Raw genomic sequence first — 17,218 nt, 5'->3', positions numbered from 1 at the left:
TTTTAGGGTTTTTCTTTTCATTTCCATCTCAAACCTTCAACAGACCCCCCGATGTCAGATCAGGTCAGATTACTTTTCTACCTACCAAAGATCTGATAGATTTAGATCTATGACCAATGCATTCTGTGCATATTCTCCTCTACATCTCTCGATCCCTCGGTGCGTATACCACGGTACCATGTCAGCTTCCTTACCCCAGATTTCAACACCATGTGCGTCGTTTGCGAGTGTGACCGTAAGGGCGTTTATCGAGATCTCTGATCTATCGAATCAAGTCACCGGCGCATGGAGCTGTCATTTGCTCATTCATTTTTTGATTCATTCGTTCATTCATTCATTCATTCATTCACCGAGCCCAAGATCCATCATCCATCCATCCACTTGAGCCACGAACCTACTACGAATTCGGACTAGGGAGGGAGGGACGTTTTGTTTATCCGTCCATACCTGAGCTGAGTACTTACACCTAAATGTCGCTTCAAGGTCTCATAGATGGCAGTGCGGCCTGTCCCGTTGGCCGCAGAGGCGCTCGTTTCGAAACATCTGCATCTCTGCACGGGAGGGATGATACATGGACAGTGTCAGAAAACCAAAAGGCTCTCACTCGGATGGAGGGGAAAGAAACTGTCTTAGTCCGACATTTTCTCCATCCACTCGTCACATCTTGTCCCGAAGTTGAGGAATGCACATTTCTTATTATTTTTCTTTCTCTTTATTTTACTAGCCGGCCCCCGATGATCTGGATCCGCATCTCGTTACAGTGGCGATTTATATCACTCCCCTCTCACACATCACTCACTGTATCAAGTCGAATATCTGGTTACCTTTTGCCTCGTTATATACTGACCTGAATGTTGGTAGACAACCCTTTTGTGTCACCAGCTAGCTATTCAGCCGGCCGCCATGCCCTCCTCTTCCAAGTCAAGACAGGTCATCGGTGGGTGCTGCAGAAGTCGACCCGCGGCAGAATCTGTCTTACAAACATGCCTGAAAAGAAACAATATTATACCAAAGCCTTCTTTCCTTCCTCTCCTCCCCTCTCCCCTTAGTCAATTGTTTTCGCAGTCTCGCAAGTCATGGGGGACCTATCCTATCTTAGCGTGGCCAGGTGGGAACTGATCGGATTTCATTGATCATCCCATGATCGATATCGAGTCTTGACCCTCTGCATCTCGTTCGCTTCTTTACATAAGAGAATTCCATGGGATAGGAAGCGGAGAGATCGATCACTTTTTTCGATTCAGAATTTCAAATTGCTATTATGTTTTGTATGCTACTGCTACCCTGTCTTTTGGAAGGGGATGAGTATCCCTGGGTCATATATGCATATATATATTGGCTCTTTATGTACTCCGGTGCACAAACCGAGGTCTCGCTGATGGTGTTTTTTTTTTTTAAAGAAAAGGGATATAGCCTACCTGTCTGTGTGTTCTCAATGGGTCATGGCCTGCGAGGAAGTAATATCTCAGTTTTCCGAAAGGTAACAATGGAATGTGACGACTGTGACGAGAAGAGTAAGAACAAGTCTACTGCACTCTCGGTATTGATTACTTGATAGTTTGCTGATAGTCGATATTTGAGGTGATCATTTTCCCTAGCGAAACAGTTCCCAGAGTCCTCTTTTGCTTGTTTGTTGCTTGCAGAAAGCTCTTGTTTTCAACCGTCATAGCAGTCAAAAGAAGGAATATACCAAGGTAGATGCAAGTCTAGTGCAGTCATTACTTCCGTAAATCAAGCTCCACGTCTCGTGTAGGCTATAGCCCTCAGTTTCGGTGGAAGCTAACAGCCACCTAATCAGATGTCGCGGGATTCTTTACAAGTAACAGCAACATTTTGTTTTATTTTTAGTCATCAACAAGAACCAGCTTTCTGAGAAAATGGTTCTAGCCAGCACAACACGTTGCACCACCCCAATCCTCCTTCGTCACACACCCAGCTCCTCGGCAACAACAGCCTCAACCAGACGCGGACCAAACGCTACGCACCAAACATCTCCTCATACCCGGTCAGCGTAAACCGGTATTTCACATCATTGTTGTGTACCCTCGTCAGCGCCTCCTTCAACCCCTCCTTCGAAATCTTAATCTCTTCCACCCAGCTCTCCACCCCCTTCTCCACGGCCAACTGCAACATAGCCAACGTCTCCTTCCGACTCCCAAGATGGCTCGCCCCGATCAAGCACCCATTACTCAAGAAATCCTGCGCCTTCACCTCCTGCCCGCTCCCCTCCGGCAGGCCCACACTCACGAACCGTCCATGCACGTCCAGCAGCTGCAAGTACGCCCCTAGATCCATGCCCTCTGTACTGCTCGCCGTGCAGATGATCAGGTCAAAGGTCATGACGTGCTCCTTGTTCCATTCCCTGTCGACCGTGGCCAGGAAGCCGTCGGCGCCCATCTTCAGGGCGTCGGCTTCCTTGGAGTGCGTGCGGGAGATGGCCCACGTCTCGGCACCGAGCGCTTTGGAGAATAGGAGCCCGAAGTGACCGATGCCACCCATGCCGACGACGCCGACCTTCTTGCCCGGACCCGCGCCGTTGCGGACGAGCGGGCTGTAGGCGGTGAGGCCGGCGCAGAGCATAGGTGCTGCCTTTGCGGTTGAGAGGCCGTCGGGGATGGGGAAGACCCTGGTGGTGCCCTGTCAGCCAAACTCCGTACTCTCGAACTCGACGTAGAGATGGATTCCCAAGAGATGTCCATCTACGAGGAAGAAAGAAAGGGAACGAATAGGGAGCCATACCAGTGCTCATGCGTGCGAACGTGAGAAGAGTATCCCCCCTGAGAGATGATCCCGGTGTCGGGCCACTTCGCACCGTACGTGTCCAGCTGATGGCGACAGTACGTCTCATTTTCATTCTTGCACTGTCTACAATCAAGGCAAGAGTACGATTGAGCGCCCACGCCCACCCTCTGGCCGACTTTGACAAGGGTGACCTTAGGCCCAACACGCAGGGCCGTGCCAACAATCTCTGCCCATCATGTTAGCATATTATCCACATATCTCTACAGGAACGTCTCATGCAACGCAAGGACAGAGTAGGTATGTCGGGAGGGAACCAACCATGCCCAACACACAGCGGGAAATGCTGCTCTCCCCACCCGCCAGAGACGGTATGCAAATCGCTCGCGCAGACGCCGCACGCCTGGATCTTGACATCGACATCAAAGTCCCCGAACGGCTTCGGCGTCAGCTCGTTGAGCTTGAAATCCGTCCACCGCTTGGGGTCCTCGATCTGGAAGCCTTCGAACGTGTCTGGGTAGACCATGATGACCTCTTCTTCTTCTTCAGATCAACCGCAACCACATAATCTCAAGAATTCTCAAATCGTCAAGTTCATAAAACTAACACGGGGAGAAAGTCCTTAGCCGAGCTCTCTCTCTTTTCTCTCTCTGTTTTCTTTCGTTTCCCTTGTCCAGAACAAAACAAGAACAGATCAGATTAAATCATAGAATAGATCAGCAAAATCCTAACGCACAAGTACTAACTCGAAAAGAAAAGAAAGAAGAAGGGAAGAATCAAGCCCTACAGCATCTCAAGCCCCCCCCCCCAAAAAAATAGGCCAAAAACCAACAACACAGGCATACTTACCTTACCTTGTACATACAAAAATCCCTCCCCATCGCCCACTCCCACTCCTCCCTCCACCCCTCCCCCGCCCGCGCGCGCTAAGTATCGCAAGCCACTATTATATCTCGGCCCTCTCGGCCTCTCTCGGCCAGAGATGTTCCCGTCCCCGTCCCCGTCCCGAATCATCAATTACCTACGGACGGAGTACAACCAACAATTTTTCCGCTTGGTGGGAAAAATCCAAAAAACTTACTTGTACTTGTACCTCTACCTCTACCTCTCTACCTCTCTACCTTGCGCATACGTACGGCCATACTTCCATACATACCTACTAAGCTAAGTCAAGGTAAGCTAGACAGACAGAAAGACAGACAGACAAATAGACAGAGATAGCGTACCGGATGAAATAAAAATAAAAACGAAACCGAACCCCAAACTCAACTTGTCTATCGATACCGCTCGACAAGTCTCGAGATGGTCTGGATAAGTATGTAGTAGCTAAATACCGGTAGCTAAAGTGTATACTATACGCATGTATGTATGTATGTATGTATGTATGTATGTATGTATGTATGTATGTATTACCTAGATACCCTGGGTTTCCTAATTAGGTGGCCAAGATACCTAACTACCTACCTACCTACCTACCTACCTACTTAGGTACCTAGGTACCTACCCAATATGTTCAATGTAGGGAGGGGGTTCGTTTCCGCGCTTGCGAAAGAGGCTCGGGAACTCGGGGTCAATTCAATAAGTTTAGTTGCTACTCGGTGCTGGATATTCCAAAACCGTGGGCCCACTTCCTCCTTCCTCACGTCTACTTACTGCTCACGGTCTGTAGTGGATGATTAATGGATGGTGATTTTTCTACAAAACAAGCAATACTGTTGGTGCGCATTAACCCTTCCCAACCCCTGATGCTTATTCCCCATGAGCTGTAAGCGTCGTTGCTGATCATCCTTCCCCCAACCCCCCCCCCCCCCCCCCCCCCCAAAAACCCCGGTATTTTCAACGCCCCAAACTTCCTGAACGCACCGCAGAGAAAAAAAAGCTTCATAGTTACAGTATCGAAGTACAAGCAAGATTTTCACCATCTCTTTCGCGCTTTCTTCCGGGCCTTCTTCTGTGGTGCCTTTGCAGGAACGACAAGAACGGGGTCCACGGCTTGCATAGCTCCAGCTCTGACGTCGTCTCCCAAACCCTGTAATTCCTCGTCACCCATTTCACTGAGCTCCTCGCTGAACACCGACATGTTGTCTTCAGCCTGTAGGAGACTGGTGCCTTCTGGTTCAAAGTCCTTCAAATAGTAAGGGATACCCCCATTTGCCAGTACATCAACCTGCTCGGTGTTGGAAACTTGCTCGGTGTTTGAATCCCCGTTCGAGACCGGAGGAGTCGGCGGAGCAGGTTGCGCAACCTCGTGAGGCGAGACATATCCGTTCGTCTCCGCGGGTGGCGTATCTGTATTTTTCATTTCGTCTGTCTGAGATACCTTCTGAGGGATGTTTCCATCGATTTCAGCAAGCGGAGTATCTACTTTGATTGTATCGTCACCTGTGGGGGTTGCCACAACCGTGTCGTCAACTTTTTCGCCTGGGGCGTCAGTATCTTGCATTTCCACGTCCCCGGATGGAGGAACAGCAGATGTATCCTGGTCTCCGTGAAGTTGCTCTGCGGGTTTGCTTTGCGTAGTCTCCGCCATCTCGACATCCTGGTCGGCATCGATGTCTCCGACAGAAGCCGCATCTCCTAGTGATACAGATATGGAGTCGTGACTAGCAATGTAACTGGAATCGACCATCTGTTGCAATTCTTGGAGGAGCGCATCGACAGGTTTGCCACTGATTTCTGCCTCCGCCCTCACTGCAGCTTCTAGTTGAGCCTTGTTACTGGTGATGATCCGTTTGCCCTGTCTGCGGCGCTCCTTAAGATCGAGAGGGACCTTCTTGATGGTAGATCCACGCTCAAGCTCTCTCGAAACCGCGGTTTCAGGTCTTATCGGAGGTTCAGAAATGATGCCACTGCGGATGATATTGCAAAGGTCGTTTGCAAACGCCATAGCTGTAGTGTAGAATCGGCTCTCGACTTTCTTGCGCATTTTCAGCAGTGCATCTGTGAAAAGAAGCCTGATATCAAGGCTGTACCAGATCAGCAACAAGGACGCGGCAGAGGAGTGAGACACTTACGTTAAGGCTTTTTCGACAATGATAGGTAACATCTTGGCTACCGGGAAGTAGACGGAGTCAACAACATCCTCCTCCAACTCTACTGCATGGTATTTCTCTGCTTCGCGCTTCACGACATCCTCTGATAGGGACTTGAGCTTTTCCAGATCTTGGATGAGGGTTTGCGCAAACTCGATTCTACGATTCAGCCTTGTTCTGCCCGCAGGTCCCATTCCAGAAAAGTTTCTTCGAGTGATTTCCATGGAAGAAAACGTCTCCATTTGAAGTTGCAATCGCTTGAGTAAGGCTGCTCCCCTCCGCGCTTCTCTTTTAAGAGTCCAGTATCGACAAGCATCTGCCGCGTATTCTTTGCGTTTCTGGATGGTGAAGCGTCCAAGTGAGTGTACCACGTTTTCAAAACAGTATTTCGGAATGACTGGGGCGCCGGATGGGAGCTTCCAGACCGGCTTTTGGGGTTGGTTGCCTTTCTTCTTGCTTTCGCCCATTGTCAATGCAACCTTGATTCCGGTGAGCTGCGATTCGCCGGGCTGGTGCTCGGTAACAGCATGTTGATGTGTTGCCGCCATTGTTAAGGCGGATGCTTGGCTATCAGCCCAGAGACGACCACGCATTGTCCTCTTGTAGAATGCTTTGGCATCTCGAGTAGCTAGGGCGACTTCATTTTCTTTCGCGTAATCCGAAGGACAATGCTTGTCGCAAAAAGCTTTTAGCACCGTAGTGCCATCAAGCACTGCAAGCGTGCCTTGGTTGTTTTTCATCTTGAGAAATAAGTGAGCTCTTCGTGCGCACGTCACATGGAAGGCCTGGTAGCACGACTTGTTTCCGCATTGAATACAGGCACCCATGCGTTGGTTGCAGAGATAGCAGCTCAACCTCCATCGAGTCTTAGGAACCTTTTCGACTTCCATGACCGGCTCCATGAAAGTATGGTTTCCAAGTGAGACTTCGGGAATCCACATCGCGCAGAGAAGATGTGCCCATTTCGAGGCGTTTGTCTGTTTGAAAGCACCCTCCGTATTCGGACAGAATATACATGTCTAGCTTCACCATCAGTTTTGGAGCAACTATTAAGATGGGGATAAACATACCGGGATGCCACGGCCAATCAATTGACATTTACGGCATAACCACTGTCCTTCGGGAATGAATGGCACACCATAACACTCCTGATGTACCGCCAGATCACACCCATCGCAAAATACGATAGCATTCGTGTTCTCGCAATCTCCATCGTCACAGATAGCACATTTGCTGTCTTGTTCTTCCCCGGCTTGTGGCTCGCCGTTCACAGCTGCAGCAGAACTTGACCTAGGCCGATGAGTTTGCGGTGGTTTGGGATTTGGCTTCGGGATGCGTCTCTCAAGTGCGTGCCATTCTTTTTCGATCTTTGTGATGGTAATTTCAAAGACTTCTCGGGTAATCAGCTCGAGGTTGGATCCTTTGCGTTCAGCGTTATATGCTTCCAACCACTTGTCATCCTGTTCATCCATGTCGTACTCAACGCGTCCCAAACTACTGCCCCCGACAGCAACTGTGGCTTCCAGGTCCGTTTTATTTCCGGGTCCAAGATCGAGATCGTCATCAAGATTTCCATCAGAGACCTTGATCAGGGTACGTTCAGGACGGACAAATATGTCACTCTCCTGGTACCCAACATTGGCCATAGACTTGTCTACATATCGAACTAGTCCCAGAGCCTTGTCTTCGAACCGTGCGAGCGTGTCCGTTTTCCGGTATGAAGGCTGCGGCAGAGTTAGGCGTTCCTTCGCGTTGATGTTTATTACTGGTGGCATGACCTTCGGTGTTCTCGGGGTACCACCAATGCCAGTGGCTATAACGACATTGGCGCCAAATTCTCTCATTGCTTTGGCAGTGAAAAACGCAACAGGATCCTTGGGAGGTCTTCCTGGCCTTCTCTTACCTCCACCAGGCGTCCCCGGTATGCTGATAGTCACAGGCTCTCCATTGAATGTGCCTATTGGTGTGGGAAATCCGTCACTCTTCCCCTTGGAGCCGAGTATGCCGTTAGGAGTACGCACTCCGTTAACGGTTCCTTCGCCGTTGCCAGTTGTGACAGGCCTCGAATCTAACATGCCATCAACCTCCTGGGCACTAAAAGCACGTAGAGGGGCGTCAATCTCGAGATTTGGGTGGAATTCTTCCCAGGCGCGCTCTTCTCGCGGTTTGTATCCATCACTCTGTACTACTGCGGCAGCCTGAGCTGCAGATGTGAACCTCATGGGGGGCTGTTGCGATCGTGGTAGGACGGTTCGCGTTCGTGTGCTTCTGTCTCGACGGCTGTAAACTTGAGGCACCAAGCCCATAGCAGCGTTTTCCCGCCCAACTGGCCCGCGCGGACCGACGTAATTATATCCTCCTGGGCCTGTCCCTCCAACTGGTAGCTCGTTACCGTTGTCGTCGATGTATCTGCCACCGCCTCCTGGGCCACCTGGTATGTAGCGAGTCTTTTTGCGAGGAGGTTCAGAGGTAGTGTTTGCAGGGGTGGATTTGTCAGAGTGGATTGCGCCTGCTGATCGCGGTCGAGTACGTATCCTGCTAGATGCAGGTCGGCGAGGAGGAGGAGTAGAAGGCAATGGGGCCATCGTATTTTCCATTCACCTTCGAATTGGAAATGCCGGCGTCCCAACGGACACGGCTAGGGGTGAGGTGGAAGGTCGCAGGCCGGGAGAGGGGTTGGTCGCATCGGGAGCTGGAAGAGAAGAAGGAACGCAGTGTCGACACGTATGATTACAAGAGTGTACAGTGCAATGCAAGTATAAGGTACACGGTCTGGTTCGATCAGTCACAGATGGTAAGGTGGTTATAAGACAGGTAGATAGAGAGGGCCGGCCAGGAGGGTTAGCAGTTATCCGTACCTAGGTAGTCACTGGACTGGGCGAGGTACCGGTACTGTACTTATCGGATAAACTTGTTTCCGAGATGGGTGAGCTACCAAGCAGTCTGGGGAAAGTCTTATTTGGAAAGTCTCCCTTACGGAAATGATTAGTAGTACATTCTGCCCGAGGTTACATTTATAACCTTCCTTATCTTTATCGATGCAGTGTTTCTAGATCTGAGTTTGGGTCAAAAGGTCAAAGATCTGATCCCCAGAAGAGGGTCGCATTGCTTTCTTCTGTTGCCTCGCTGGCTATCGATGATGTCTCCCCATTGCACTGGGGAGGCAGCATGTTTGCAAGTGCAGGTCTCACGGCATAAAGAGGACGGGTATCTATAATTATATTCTACATTATATATTAAAGCGTTTTGTGGATCATGGCTGAGACCGGAAAAGTTATAAGTCACGTTTTTACGAGAACGTGACTGTAAGGAACCTTTGCTGGTTGGGTGCATCCGTCAGAGCTTAAGCCACGCAGGAATACTAAAAACTTGACTAATACGAAGCTGATTGATACTAGGAAAAAGGGGAAGGACCTTTTCTTTGCGGCCGTACTTATCAGTCTTAAGAAAGGATGTAAGGAGGACCACCTACTGGTACCTTAAAGACAGGTACCGGTAGGAGTTTGTTTAAGCGGTCAGCTGATCATCCGATAACGATCTCTTTTGGGGACGGTCCCAGGAGATTACCGGTAGCACGGCTGGTGGATCAGCCTAGGTCTATCTATAGCTGAATTGGAATCAAACCTATAAATAGATCATGTTAAAAACTTAAACTATTGCTGAAATGGAGTAGTTTCAATCGATTAAAATCGTCGTTTATAAGTGCGCGCCTTTTCTCTAAAAGACCGTCCTAGGACCCTTCCCCGAGCGTTTTGGGATCGTTTTGAGACCGTCCTGTGGCCAGCCCGGAGCTTTTAACCGCCCCCGGGAACCTAGATTAATAAGCAATTGATTTTGAGACTATGATTACAATATCAATGTTCCCTTCCGATCTTTTGACGACTACCTTACTTTTTCCTGTCGCTCTTATAAGAACGAAGACATCCCGCCCCCTTCACCGGCCTTACCAGGATAGCAAGCCAACCATATACTTCAGATGCCAGGCAAGGCCCTTTGGATTTGCCCATTTCGGAGATCATGGCCAGATAGCTACTGTTCGAGAGCAAGCCGAACACAAGATACACGGAGTCTCTCTCCCGCGGCCACGACTCAGCCCAACCTTGCGTAAGGCACATCTTTCAAAGTTCCATCCATCGTTAAGCGATGTAGGATCGCACCTGATATTCAACGCTCCTCATCTAAGGGACTCAGTACTCCTACCGCGTGTTCCATCTCCTGCTCTCTACTCCACGATTCAAGGCCACCACATTATTCAGTCCCCCCCCCCCAAATACCTTCCTCCCCGCGGACAATCAACGCCTCTCGATGATCCGATCGCTGCCGTATTAGCAGGTCCCGGTCCCAAGAATACAAAATAACGGAAAGCTATAACACTATCCGTATTTATTGAGACTGGAGGCTATTCAGTGCCGTGTTTAGCGTTCAGAGACGCATAGCTGATGTCTAGTCTCTTTGGCATTGAATGTGAAAGAAGATGTCTCAAAATTGTGTGCCTGCTGAGTGTCGATTGAGGCTTACCAGGACATTGTCCACTATAATCACCAATTATACTTACCAAATCCACCTCTGCCGATTGAAAAGTTGACATTCCCAAGAATCCTACGGTCTTTCAGGAAGTCGCTCTTGGTCAGTTAGGGAGGGTATAAGTCGAAGCGGTGGCAACACTGAAATGCAGCTTTCGGACAGAGAGAGCATGTGCTTGTTGAACTGTAGCCGCGTCGACAGCGACACCAACTCTTGATGAACAGAGTTGAAGTCTTCATAGACTGGTATGTGGGCAATCTAGGTATTCAAGCTGAGGGTAACTATTTCAGGTCATATGCTATGCAGCAAGCTCACGGCTGTTAACAACGGCCACAGAAATAGCACATGTCGGCGGAGTACTCGGCTTTAATTTACAGCAAAAATGATGGGGAAAAAGATCAGATAATTGACCTCTAGGACTTATACGAGGAGGCGCAGTTTTCTTTAAGAAGCCCTTCCAACATTCAGAAAGATGTCCTCTAACAGTCCCCAGTGACACTCTAGATCCCGATTCTGTGCGGGAAAACGGTATCTGAGAGTGGCCGTTCGCCATTGACGAATGTGTCCCAAAATGCGGCTGGGCTTCTCGCTTTTGAGCTGATAATCACAATATACGCTCCTCCCCGCGACTGGGTGCCTTCATCCGGACCTAGCACTCACTGCCTTTTGGCTCCGTAGTAGATAAAATACCGCTTAATATCGCATGGGAACCCCGAAGGACAAAAGCGGCGAGCTGGAACTATTGGAGAGCCATTTCTGGGTAGCCGAAGGATACCTTCTGGCTCTCGACTCTCCAATCGCGGTCAAAGGCATCTCCGCAAAGTACTCGGTCCTTCTGGTGGCTGCCGTTGGCGTTGAAGCGGTTCCTCGAACCAGACCAGGGCCACCTGAACATGTACTCGGTAACACCATCCACTACTCCGGAATATCTGCAGCCCGAGAGCCCACCACCCTGTCTACCAGAACCGCACATGGTCACGTTCCTCGTTGGGTCGGAGATTTGAGTTATACTTGCCGGAGCCAATAACGAGCGGATCTGCAAGCACGGCCAAGAACTCTTGGGTATCTCACTAGCAACCGCCTCGACTGCCTCGTTCCCCGAGGCCGTGCTTGAGGCTCTATGATCTTTTTCTGTTTCCATGTGTTTCCTGTTCTCTGCTGACCGACGAAGTAGTTGGTTTTCTCGCACAGATTATTTGGTTCAGTAAGATTGCCGAATAATGAACCCTTGTGTATACGGGGGGAAAGAAAACAATTTAGCGAATAATCAAGATTGACGACTCCAGACTACTTCGCAACAGAACTCAAGAGCTATCACTGAACTGATACCAACCCAGCTCTGGCAGACGGAACCAATTGCCAACCGCAAGTGATGTGGCACGTCTTATTCTGGTCGGATCTACCTAGGCCCTTTCGAGGTGGGGGTTCTGGCTGCTAATTTCAGCTCAAGCCACCGCTTCTTGGAACCGGACCATCGGACCCTGAGAGAGGTCTAGCTGTAGTGTGCGTGTTTTTAACCCCTTGTAAACCAGCTGCACATTCCTGCTATCGATAGCTGGATCGCAGGGTGTTGTCGTGACGGCTTAGTACCAGACCGAGACATTTCCGCACATGTTTATAGTTGTATGTTGTACTACTATATGAGCTCCAAACCCTCACTCGCTCCACACTTTAACTTATACGGCTTCCTTCAACCTCAGAACTAATCCCGATTTTTAAAGTTGTATTGGCCGAACGATCCCCCAGCTCGCTAGGACCCCAGATCGACACCTGGCAGCTCGCCTTGACATCGTACCGACGCACAAACTCTATCGAAAGTGGCGCTCGACCGAGAGATACTATCTGCCCGTCAATTTGAAGATTTGAATTTCCTTGGAACTATCGACGGCAATCCCAAAATCTAAAATTACCTCATTACGTCGAACTCCAAAGAACCGGACTGCGAGTTCTAAATGTGCCAGGTCCAAGGACTTTACATCTTATAAGAGAATACCTGCGAGATATTAGAAAGAAATTTGACAACCACACATGCACTTGGAGAGCCATCAATAGAGATGAATTTAAGAAAATGGGATGGTGCTGCGGGACGATCAACTGATTGGGATGGTTTGAGAAGGGTGAGTTTCTCAGCATGGCAATCCCGCGAAGCTGGTGACTGATTCACAGGTCCAGGATCCTGACTTATGGTACGAAGATGGGAACTGTCTCGTTTACCTATACGAAAGGGGTCAATCGAGGAGAGGCCCGGCTTTTAAGATCCCAATGGATGCTCTTCTCCAAGCAAAGTGTCAGCCTTTGCTCGACCGTTTTCTGGCAGGCACTCTACAAGGGTCACCAAGCTCCAAGACAAGCAATGTCATATGTTCCAACCAAGACAGAGACAGGGTATACGAGCTTTATATTCCAGCTCCTCCATATGTCGACCGTGAAGAGGCTTTCCTGTACCACACTGCGACACGCAATTTCTTCGCTTGGATCTTTCGAAGGTTTTTGGTTGGGGTCCACCTCGGTGGAGCTCTTGTTGGACTCTTGAACAGCATGAACCAATTCAGGTCTACAGGAGAAGACAATACACAGGGCATAATCGACTACATGAACGAAGAGGGCTACTCAGATATGCGCAACACGCCCGACCATGCTCTTGGAGTCATCTATCTCGCTGAGCAGTTTAGGCTCAGGGACTTGTGGTTAGATGCTTTTGCGCACTGCGCTGGCATGCATGAGAAACTGATTATCAGTCCTGGATTTGAGGTGTGCTAGAACAAGTCTCCTCCGATACTCCTTGAAAAGAAGACTTGCTGACCTGGATCGTCTCAAGTTCATGGCCAGAAAGACACGTGCCCTTATCACCCGATCCCGTTTCGAAATGGACGCCCGGCTTGACCAATACGGAACAAGACTCAGCTCTTTCCTTTGGGATGAGTTGTCCGATGCCCATCTGGGATTCTCCTCTGCTGCTCGAGCCCATCTCAATAAATTCAGATCCTTTCTCCATTCTTACCACAAAGAAAAGTTGGGATGCTATCCTCCGGCCTGCGAATATGGTCGGACTTCCTTTCCAAAACACATCTATGCTCAGATGTGCACCGAATTCCAAAATTTGTACGAATATCTCGTAGATAAGTCACGGAGACCTGCAGACTCTATTACGCTTATTCAACGAGGAGGGGTCTGTGTGCTACAGAGTGTTCAAGCTTTTGACCAGCGCAATAAGTATCAGCCGCTAGACTATCCATTGCCTCTCCTTCCCAAATCGGGAGACAAATCAGGCCCTCCACTGAAAAGACGTTACACCATCGCTGCCAGGGGAGACAAGATGAAGTCTAATCCGAGACTTGTCACACTTGCCCATCTCGTCATAGCCACTAACGGACAAGATCAAGCTGTTCTCGATTGCACGCTCGTCCGAGCCTATAAGGGTTTCGAAGAACATTGTGTTTTCTACCCTACGAAAGGAGACAGGAACGAGAAGCTTTCTCAAACAGATGCACGGAAAGTCCGCTGGATTCTGATCTACTCCATCTTGCAGACTCTTCTGTCTGCAACACTCGCGCCTAGAGAGGTCCGCGATACGCACAACGTGCCTTACAACATCTGTGTGATCACTGCAGGATGCCCACCATGGAAGGTGCATCCTCATGAGGCATCTTTCCGTTCACAGGCCATCCAGACGAAGGTAGACTTTAAGGCTGTAATAAAGCAGTCTCCGACTGAGCGCATTGCACCCACTCTATCAGAAGTCAAGCCTGATATTGACTGCTTCGCCATCACACACGCTAGACAGAACAGCGCCTGCTCCTCCCCTATGAGCTCGTCAAGCAAGGGTACTATCCAAACAGCACTCAGCACGCTAGGAAACATGCCAGAGCTCTATCCTACTAATCCCCAACGAGCTTTGTACCACGAAACACTCGTTCATGTATACGGTAACAACACTCTCGCCAGTACACACACGAGTAGCGTGAGTATCAATGCTGCGCGCGCAGCTAACGTTTCGGAAGAGCACCGCCGCAAGAACTCCTCTGAATCAGGATACTCGTCCGAGAACGATACCTTTTCACGATGGTCGAACGATTCTAGATGCGCTAACGACAGCCCGGGGACAAGTCCATCTAACAGTCTTCGAGGCTCAGATCCTAACATCGGGATCTCGAGGAAGTCGATCAAGAACTTCCTTGACACTCCGATCAGTGTTCTGGGTTTGTTGAGGAGGCTGAGTAGCATATACGACGAAGATTTGCTGCAGCCCAGTCCCCTGAAGTTGAAGAACAGCGAGTTTTTTGTATAAATTTTTCCGGTGAGGTTGACTTGCGGGAAAGGATCAAGTTTGAAAAGGTAAATGATGAGTTGGTTAATTACGTGCATTCGTGGGAGCCGCTTCGAAGACTCTTGTCGCACGAAGAACTGTCGACGATACACGGGAGTGGGAGGGGGTGGGGGTTGATTTTGACGATACCCATGATTACGCCCTTTGATACTGGATTCACTAGTAGAATTAGCGGATAGCGCTGTTTTATTAACTGGTTTTGAAAATCGTGTGACTATAATAATGTATGAGTCGTCGCTGAAATACTTTAATGGATTGTGAATAGAGCTGCATAATCAAGTGTCGTGCAGTAAATAGGATTATGATACTGCGATGTGCATTGCAGGTCTGCTTTTGCATAACATCAAATTATAGGTGATTGTAACAAGTACCTTAGCAACTCGATATCAAAACCGAGTACTTACTTATCCAGTTGGAAGATTCTGTGGCATTTGAGAAACACATGTCAGTAAAGTTTCCGAAACACGTCGAGCCCCTTGTCTTCAACGCGTCTCCCTCCACACCCTCTCGCAAAACTCAACTTTACCGCCAATGCTTTATCCCCAACAATGTCTTCCTTCGCACCCTACACCTATTTCCAGTGTCCTTGCACAGACAACTCGGTACCAACCCGTAATTTAGGACCAGAAAGCCCTAAGTCAGAAGAAGAAGACTCCGAGGACGACGACCGAACATTCGACCCGCGAGCCCCCCGCGCAAACTACAGCCTATACCCCCTCGAACACTTGCTCTACTGCGAAGACTGCCATCAGATAAGATGTCCCCGATGTGTGCTCGACGAGATCGTGACGTTCTTCTGCCCGAACTGTCTATTCGAGGTGCCGAGCAGTACTGTGAAGAGCGAGGGAAATCGGTACATTCCCACCCCCTCTTTCATGCCAACCCATACAGTTTTGTACAGGCAGCTAATGATAATACATACAGATGCACTCGCAGCTGCTTCCAATGCCCTATCTGCGTATCTCCTCTGTCAGTCAGCAGCGTCGAACCACCACCCGAAGGCCTCGGCGCCGACCACGCCTCTCAAAACGGCCCCTTCGTTCTCAACTGCGCACACTGCACCTGGAGCTCCCAGGAGATAGGCATAAAATTCGACAAGCCGAACGGGATCTTCGCCCAGCTCGCGAAGATCAAAAACGGCGGGGAGCCAATGGTGACGGCGAAGGAGCGACGCAAGGATCGCGAGAAGAGGGAGTTCTCGGCTTTGCCTACTTCGGATGACAGTCCTGAGCAAGAGACGACTCGGCCACTGGATCCCAATGAGAGGCTGGATGCGGCGAGTCAGTTCTCGAATCTGAAGGCATTCTACTCGAAGCAGATTGCGGACTCGAGTCCGGGGACCCCGTTGGGAGTTATGGGGGATTACGGGTATGGCTCTCCTGGGACGCTGACGAGGATCATGGGCATGTACACTGGTGGAAGTGTGGTAGATACAAAGTCCAAGAGGAAAGTCGGGACTATGAGGGAGGCGCGGGATGCTGTGGAGGGACTCCAGCTCACGTCGACGTTGGATGAAGAGGCTATTGCAAAGCTACATGCTGAAGGCTGGCACAGCACATCGACATTCGCCCAGAGAAGAGAGCTGCCCAACAACGACGCCCAGCTTCTCACAGACCTGCGCCCGATTGCCTATCTACTCCGCACCAAGCGTTCCAAGCGCTGCAAAACCTGCCGCCACATCCTGTCTAAACCCGAATCCAAGATCCAAACCACGCGCTTCCGAATCCGCCTTGTGGCTCTGAACTACATGCCCACCATCAACATCAGGCCCCTGCAGACAACACACGCCACAACCCTCACGCCCCTCAGACCGGTCCAATTCCTCCTCACATTCAAGAATCCGCTCTTCGACAGGGTGAAGATTACATTAGCCACACCAGCAAAGACGCCCGGTCGCTTCGGCACCAAAGTCACTGTCCTGTGTCCGCAATTCGAAGTCGGCGCCAATACGGATGCCTGGGAAGAGGCCCTGCGCGAAGGCGGTAACAGGAACTCCGCCGGGGAGAAACGGCGCACGAAAGCCGAAGCCAGCGAGGGGCAGCACCAAGCCGAAGCCGGCAAGGTCTGGGAGCGAGGAAGGAACTGGACAAGTGTTGTTTTGGAAGTTGTGCCTGCGTCGCTACGTCTCGAGGGCCCGAAATCCCCGAAAAATGAGGAGATTGAGGACGATGATGGCCTGCTGAGGGAGGATGAGGATGTTGTGGAGATTCCGGTATTTGTGAGGGTCGAATACGAGACTGATGCTGCCCACGAGGAGGGCGCAGGACTGGGTAAGGACAAGGATGCGAGAGAGAAGAGGGAACTGGCTTATTGGTGTGTGCTTGGGGTTGGGAAGGTCGACAAAAATTAGCTAGATGTATGGTCTGGCGCAATATACCCATTTGCTGTTTCTACATCGATCAGTTTCTGCACCCGTAAGTTATGCACAATGTTGTAAAGGTTCGAATTTGGTAGTGGCAAGCAAGCCTTGAATTTCCGCAAGCCTGTTCATCGAAAAGCCTAGCTACGCCTCCCAACCAGAGCAAACGCATCCCATGTCACTTCAGGACTTTTTCTACCCTCGAACCCACAACACGGTTCCTATTCCTCCCGGAGC

General features: G+C 50.0%; 5 protein-coding genes across 5 annotated transcripts; 2 read left to right on the top strand and 3 right to left on the bottom strand.

Annotated features, from left to right (window-relative positions):
• Nucleotides 1–1,977: 1,977 nt before the first annotated feature.
• On the bottom strand, nt 1,978–3,265 carry L3040_001026 (uncharacterized protein; the record flags this gene model as incomplete). Its single annotated transcript, XM_007297275.2, has 3 exons — nt 1,978–2,626; nt 2,740–2,968; nt 3,061–3,265. 3 exons carry the CDS (start codon nt 3,263–3,265, stop codon nt 1,978–1,980), a joined length of 1,083 nt encoding a protein of 360 aa, XP_007297337.2.
• Nucleotides 3,266–4,654: 1,389 nt separating this feature from the next.
• L3040_001025 (uncharacterized protein) lies at nt 4,655–8,356 on the bottom strand (the record flags this gene model as incomplete). The annotated part of the gene is made up of 3 exons (XM_007297274.2): nt 4,655–5,705; nt 5,754–6,790; nt 6,842–8,356. The coding sequence occupies 3 exons, from the start codon at nt 8,354–8,356 to the stop codon at nt 4,655–4,657; spliced, it is 3,603 nt and encodes a 1,200-aa protein (XP_007297336.1).
• Nucleotides 8,357–11,034: 2,678 nt separating this feature from the next.
• L3040_001024 (uncharacterized protein) lies at nt 11,035–11,436 on the bottom strand (the record flags this gene model as incomplete). The annotated part of the gene is made up of 1 exon (XM_007297273.2): nt 11,035–11,436. The coding sequence occupies one exon, from the start codon at nt 11,434–11,436 to the stop codon at nt 11,035–11,037; it is 402 nt and encodes a 133-aa protein (XP_007297335.2).
• A 913-nt stretch (nt 11,437–12,349) lies between these two features.
• L3040_001023 (uncharacterized protein) lies at nt 12,350–14,583 on the top strand (the record flags this gene model as incomplete). Its single annotated transcript, XM_066155404.1, has 4 exons — nt 12,350–12,412; nt 12,468–13,046; nt 13,114–13,397; nt 13,602–14,583. The coding sequence occupies 4 exons, from the start codon at nt 12,350–12,352 to the stop codon at nt 14,581–14,583; spliced, it is 1,908 nt and encodes a 635-aa protein (XP_066013422.1).
• Nucleotides 14,584–15,170: 587 nt separating this feature from the next.
• On the top strand, nt 15,171–16,972 carry L3040_001022 (uncharacterized protein; the record flags this gene model as incomplete). Its single annotated transcript, XM_007297271.2, has 2 exons — nt 15,171–15,475; nt 15,547–16,972. The coding sequence occupies 2 exons, from the start codon at nt 15,171–15,173 to the stop codon at nt 16,970–16,972; spliced, it is 1,731 nt and encodes a 576-aa protein (XP_007297333.2).
• Nucleotides 16,973–17,218: the final 246 nt, after the last annotated feature.

This window comes from Drepanopeziza brunnea (assembly GCF_022702325.1).
Source record: "Drepanopeziza brunnea f. sp. 'multigermtubi' strain 214-2 chromosome Unknown ctg1, whole genome shotgun sequence".
NCBI lineage: Eukaryota > Fungi > Ascomycota > Leotiomycetes > Helotiales > Drepanopezizaceae > Drepanopeziza > Drepanopeziza brunnea.
The sequence above is the reverse complement of the archived record's forward strand: the minus strand, read 5'-3'. Positions and strand labels throughout refer to the sequence as shown.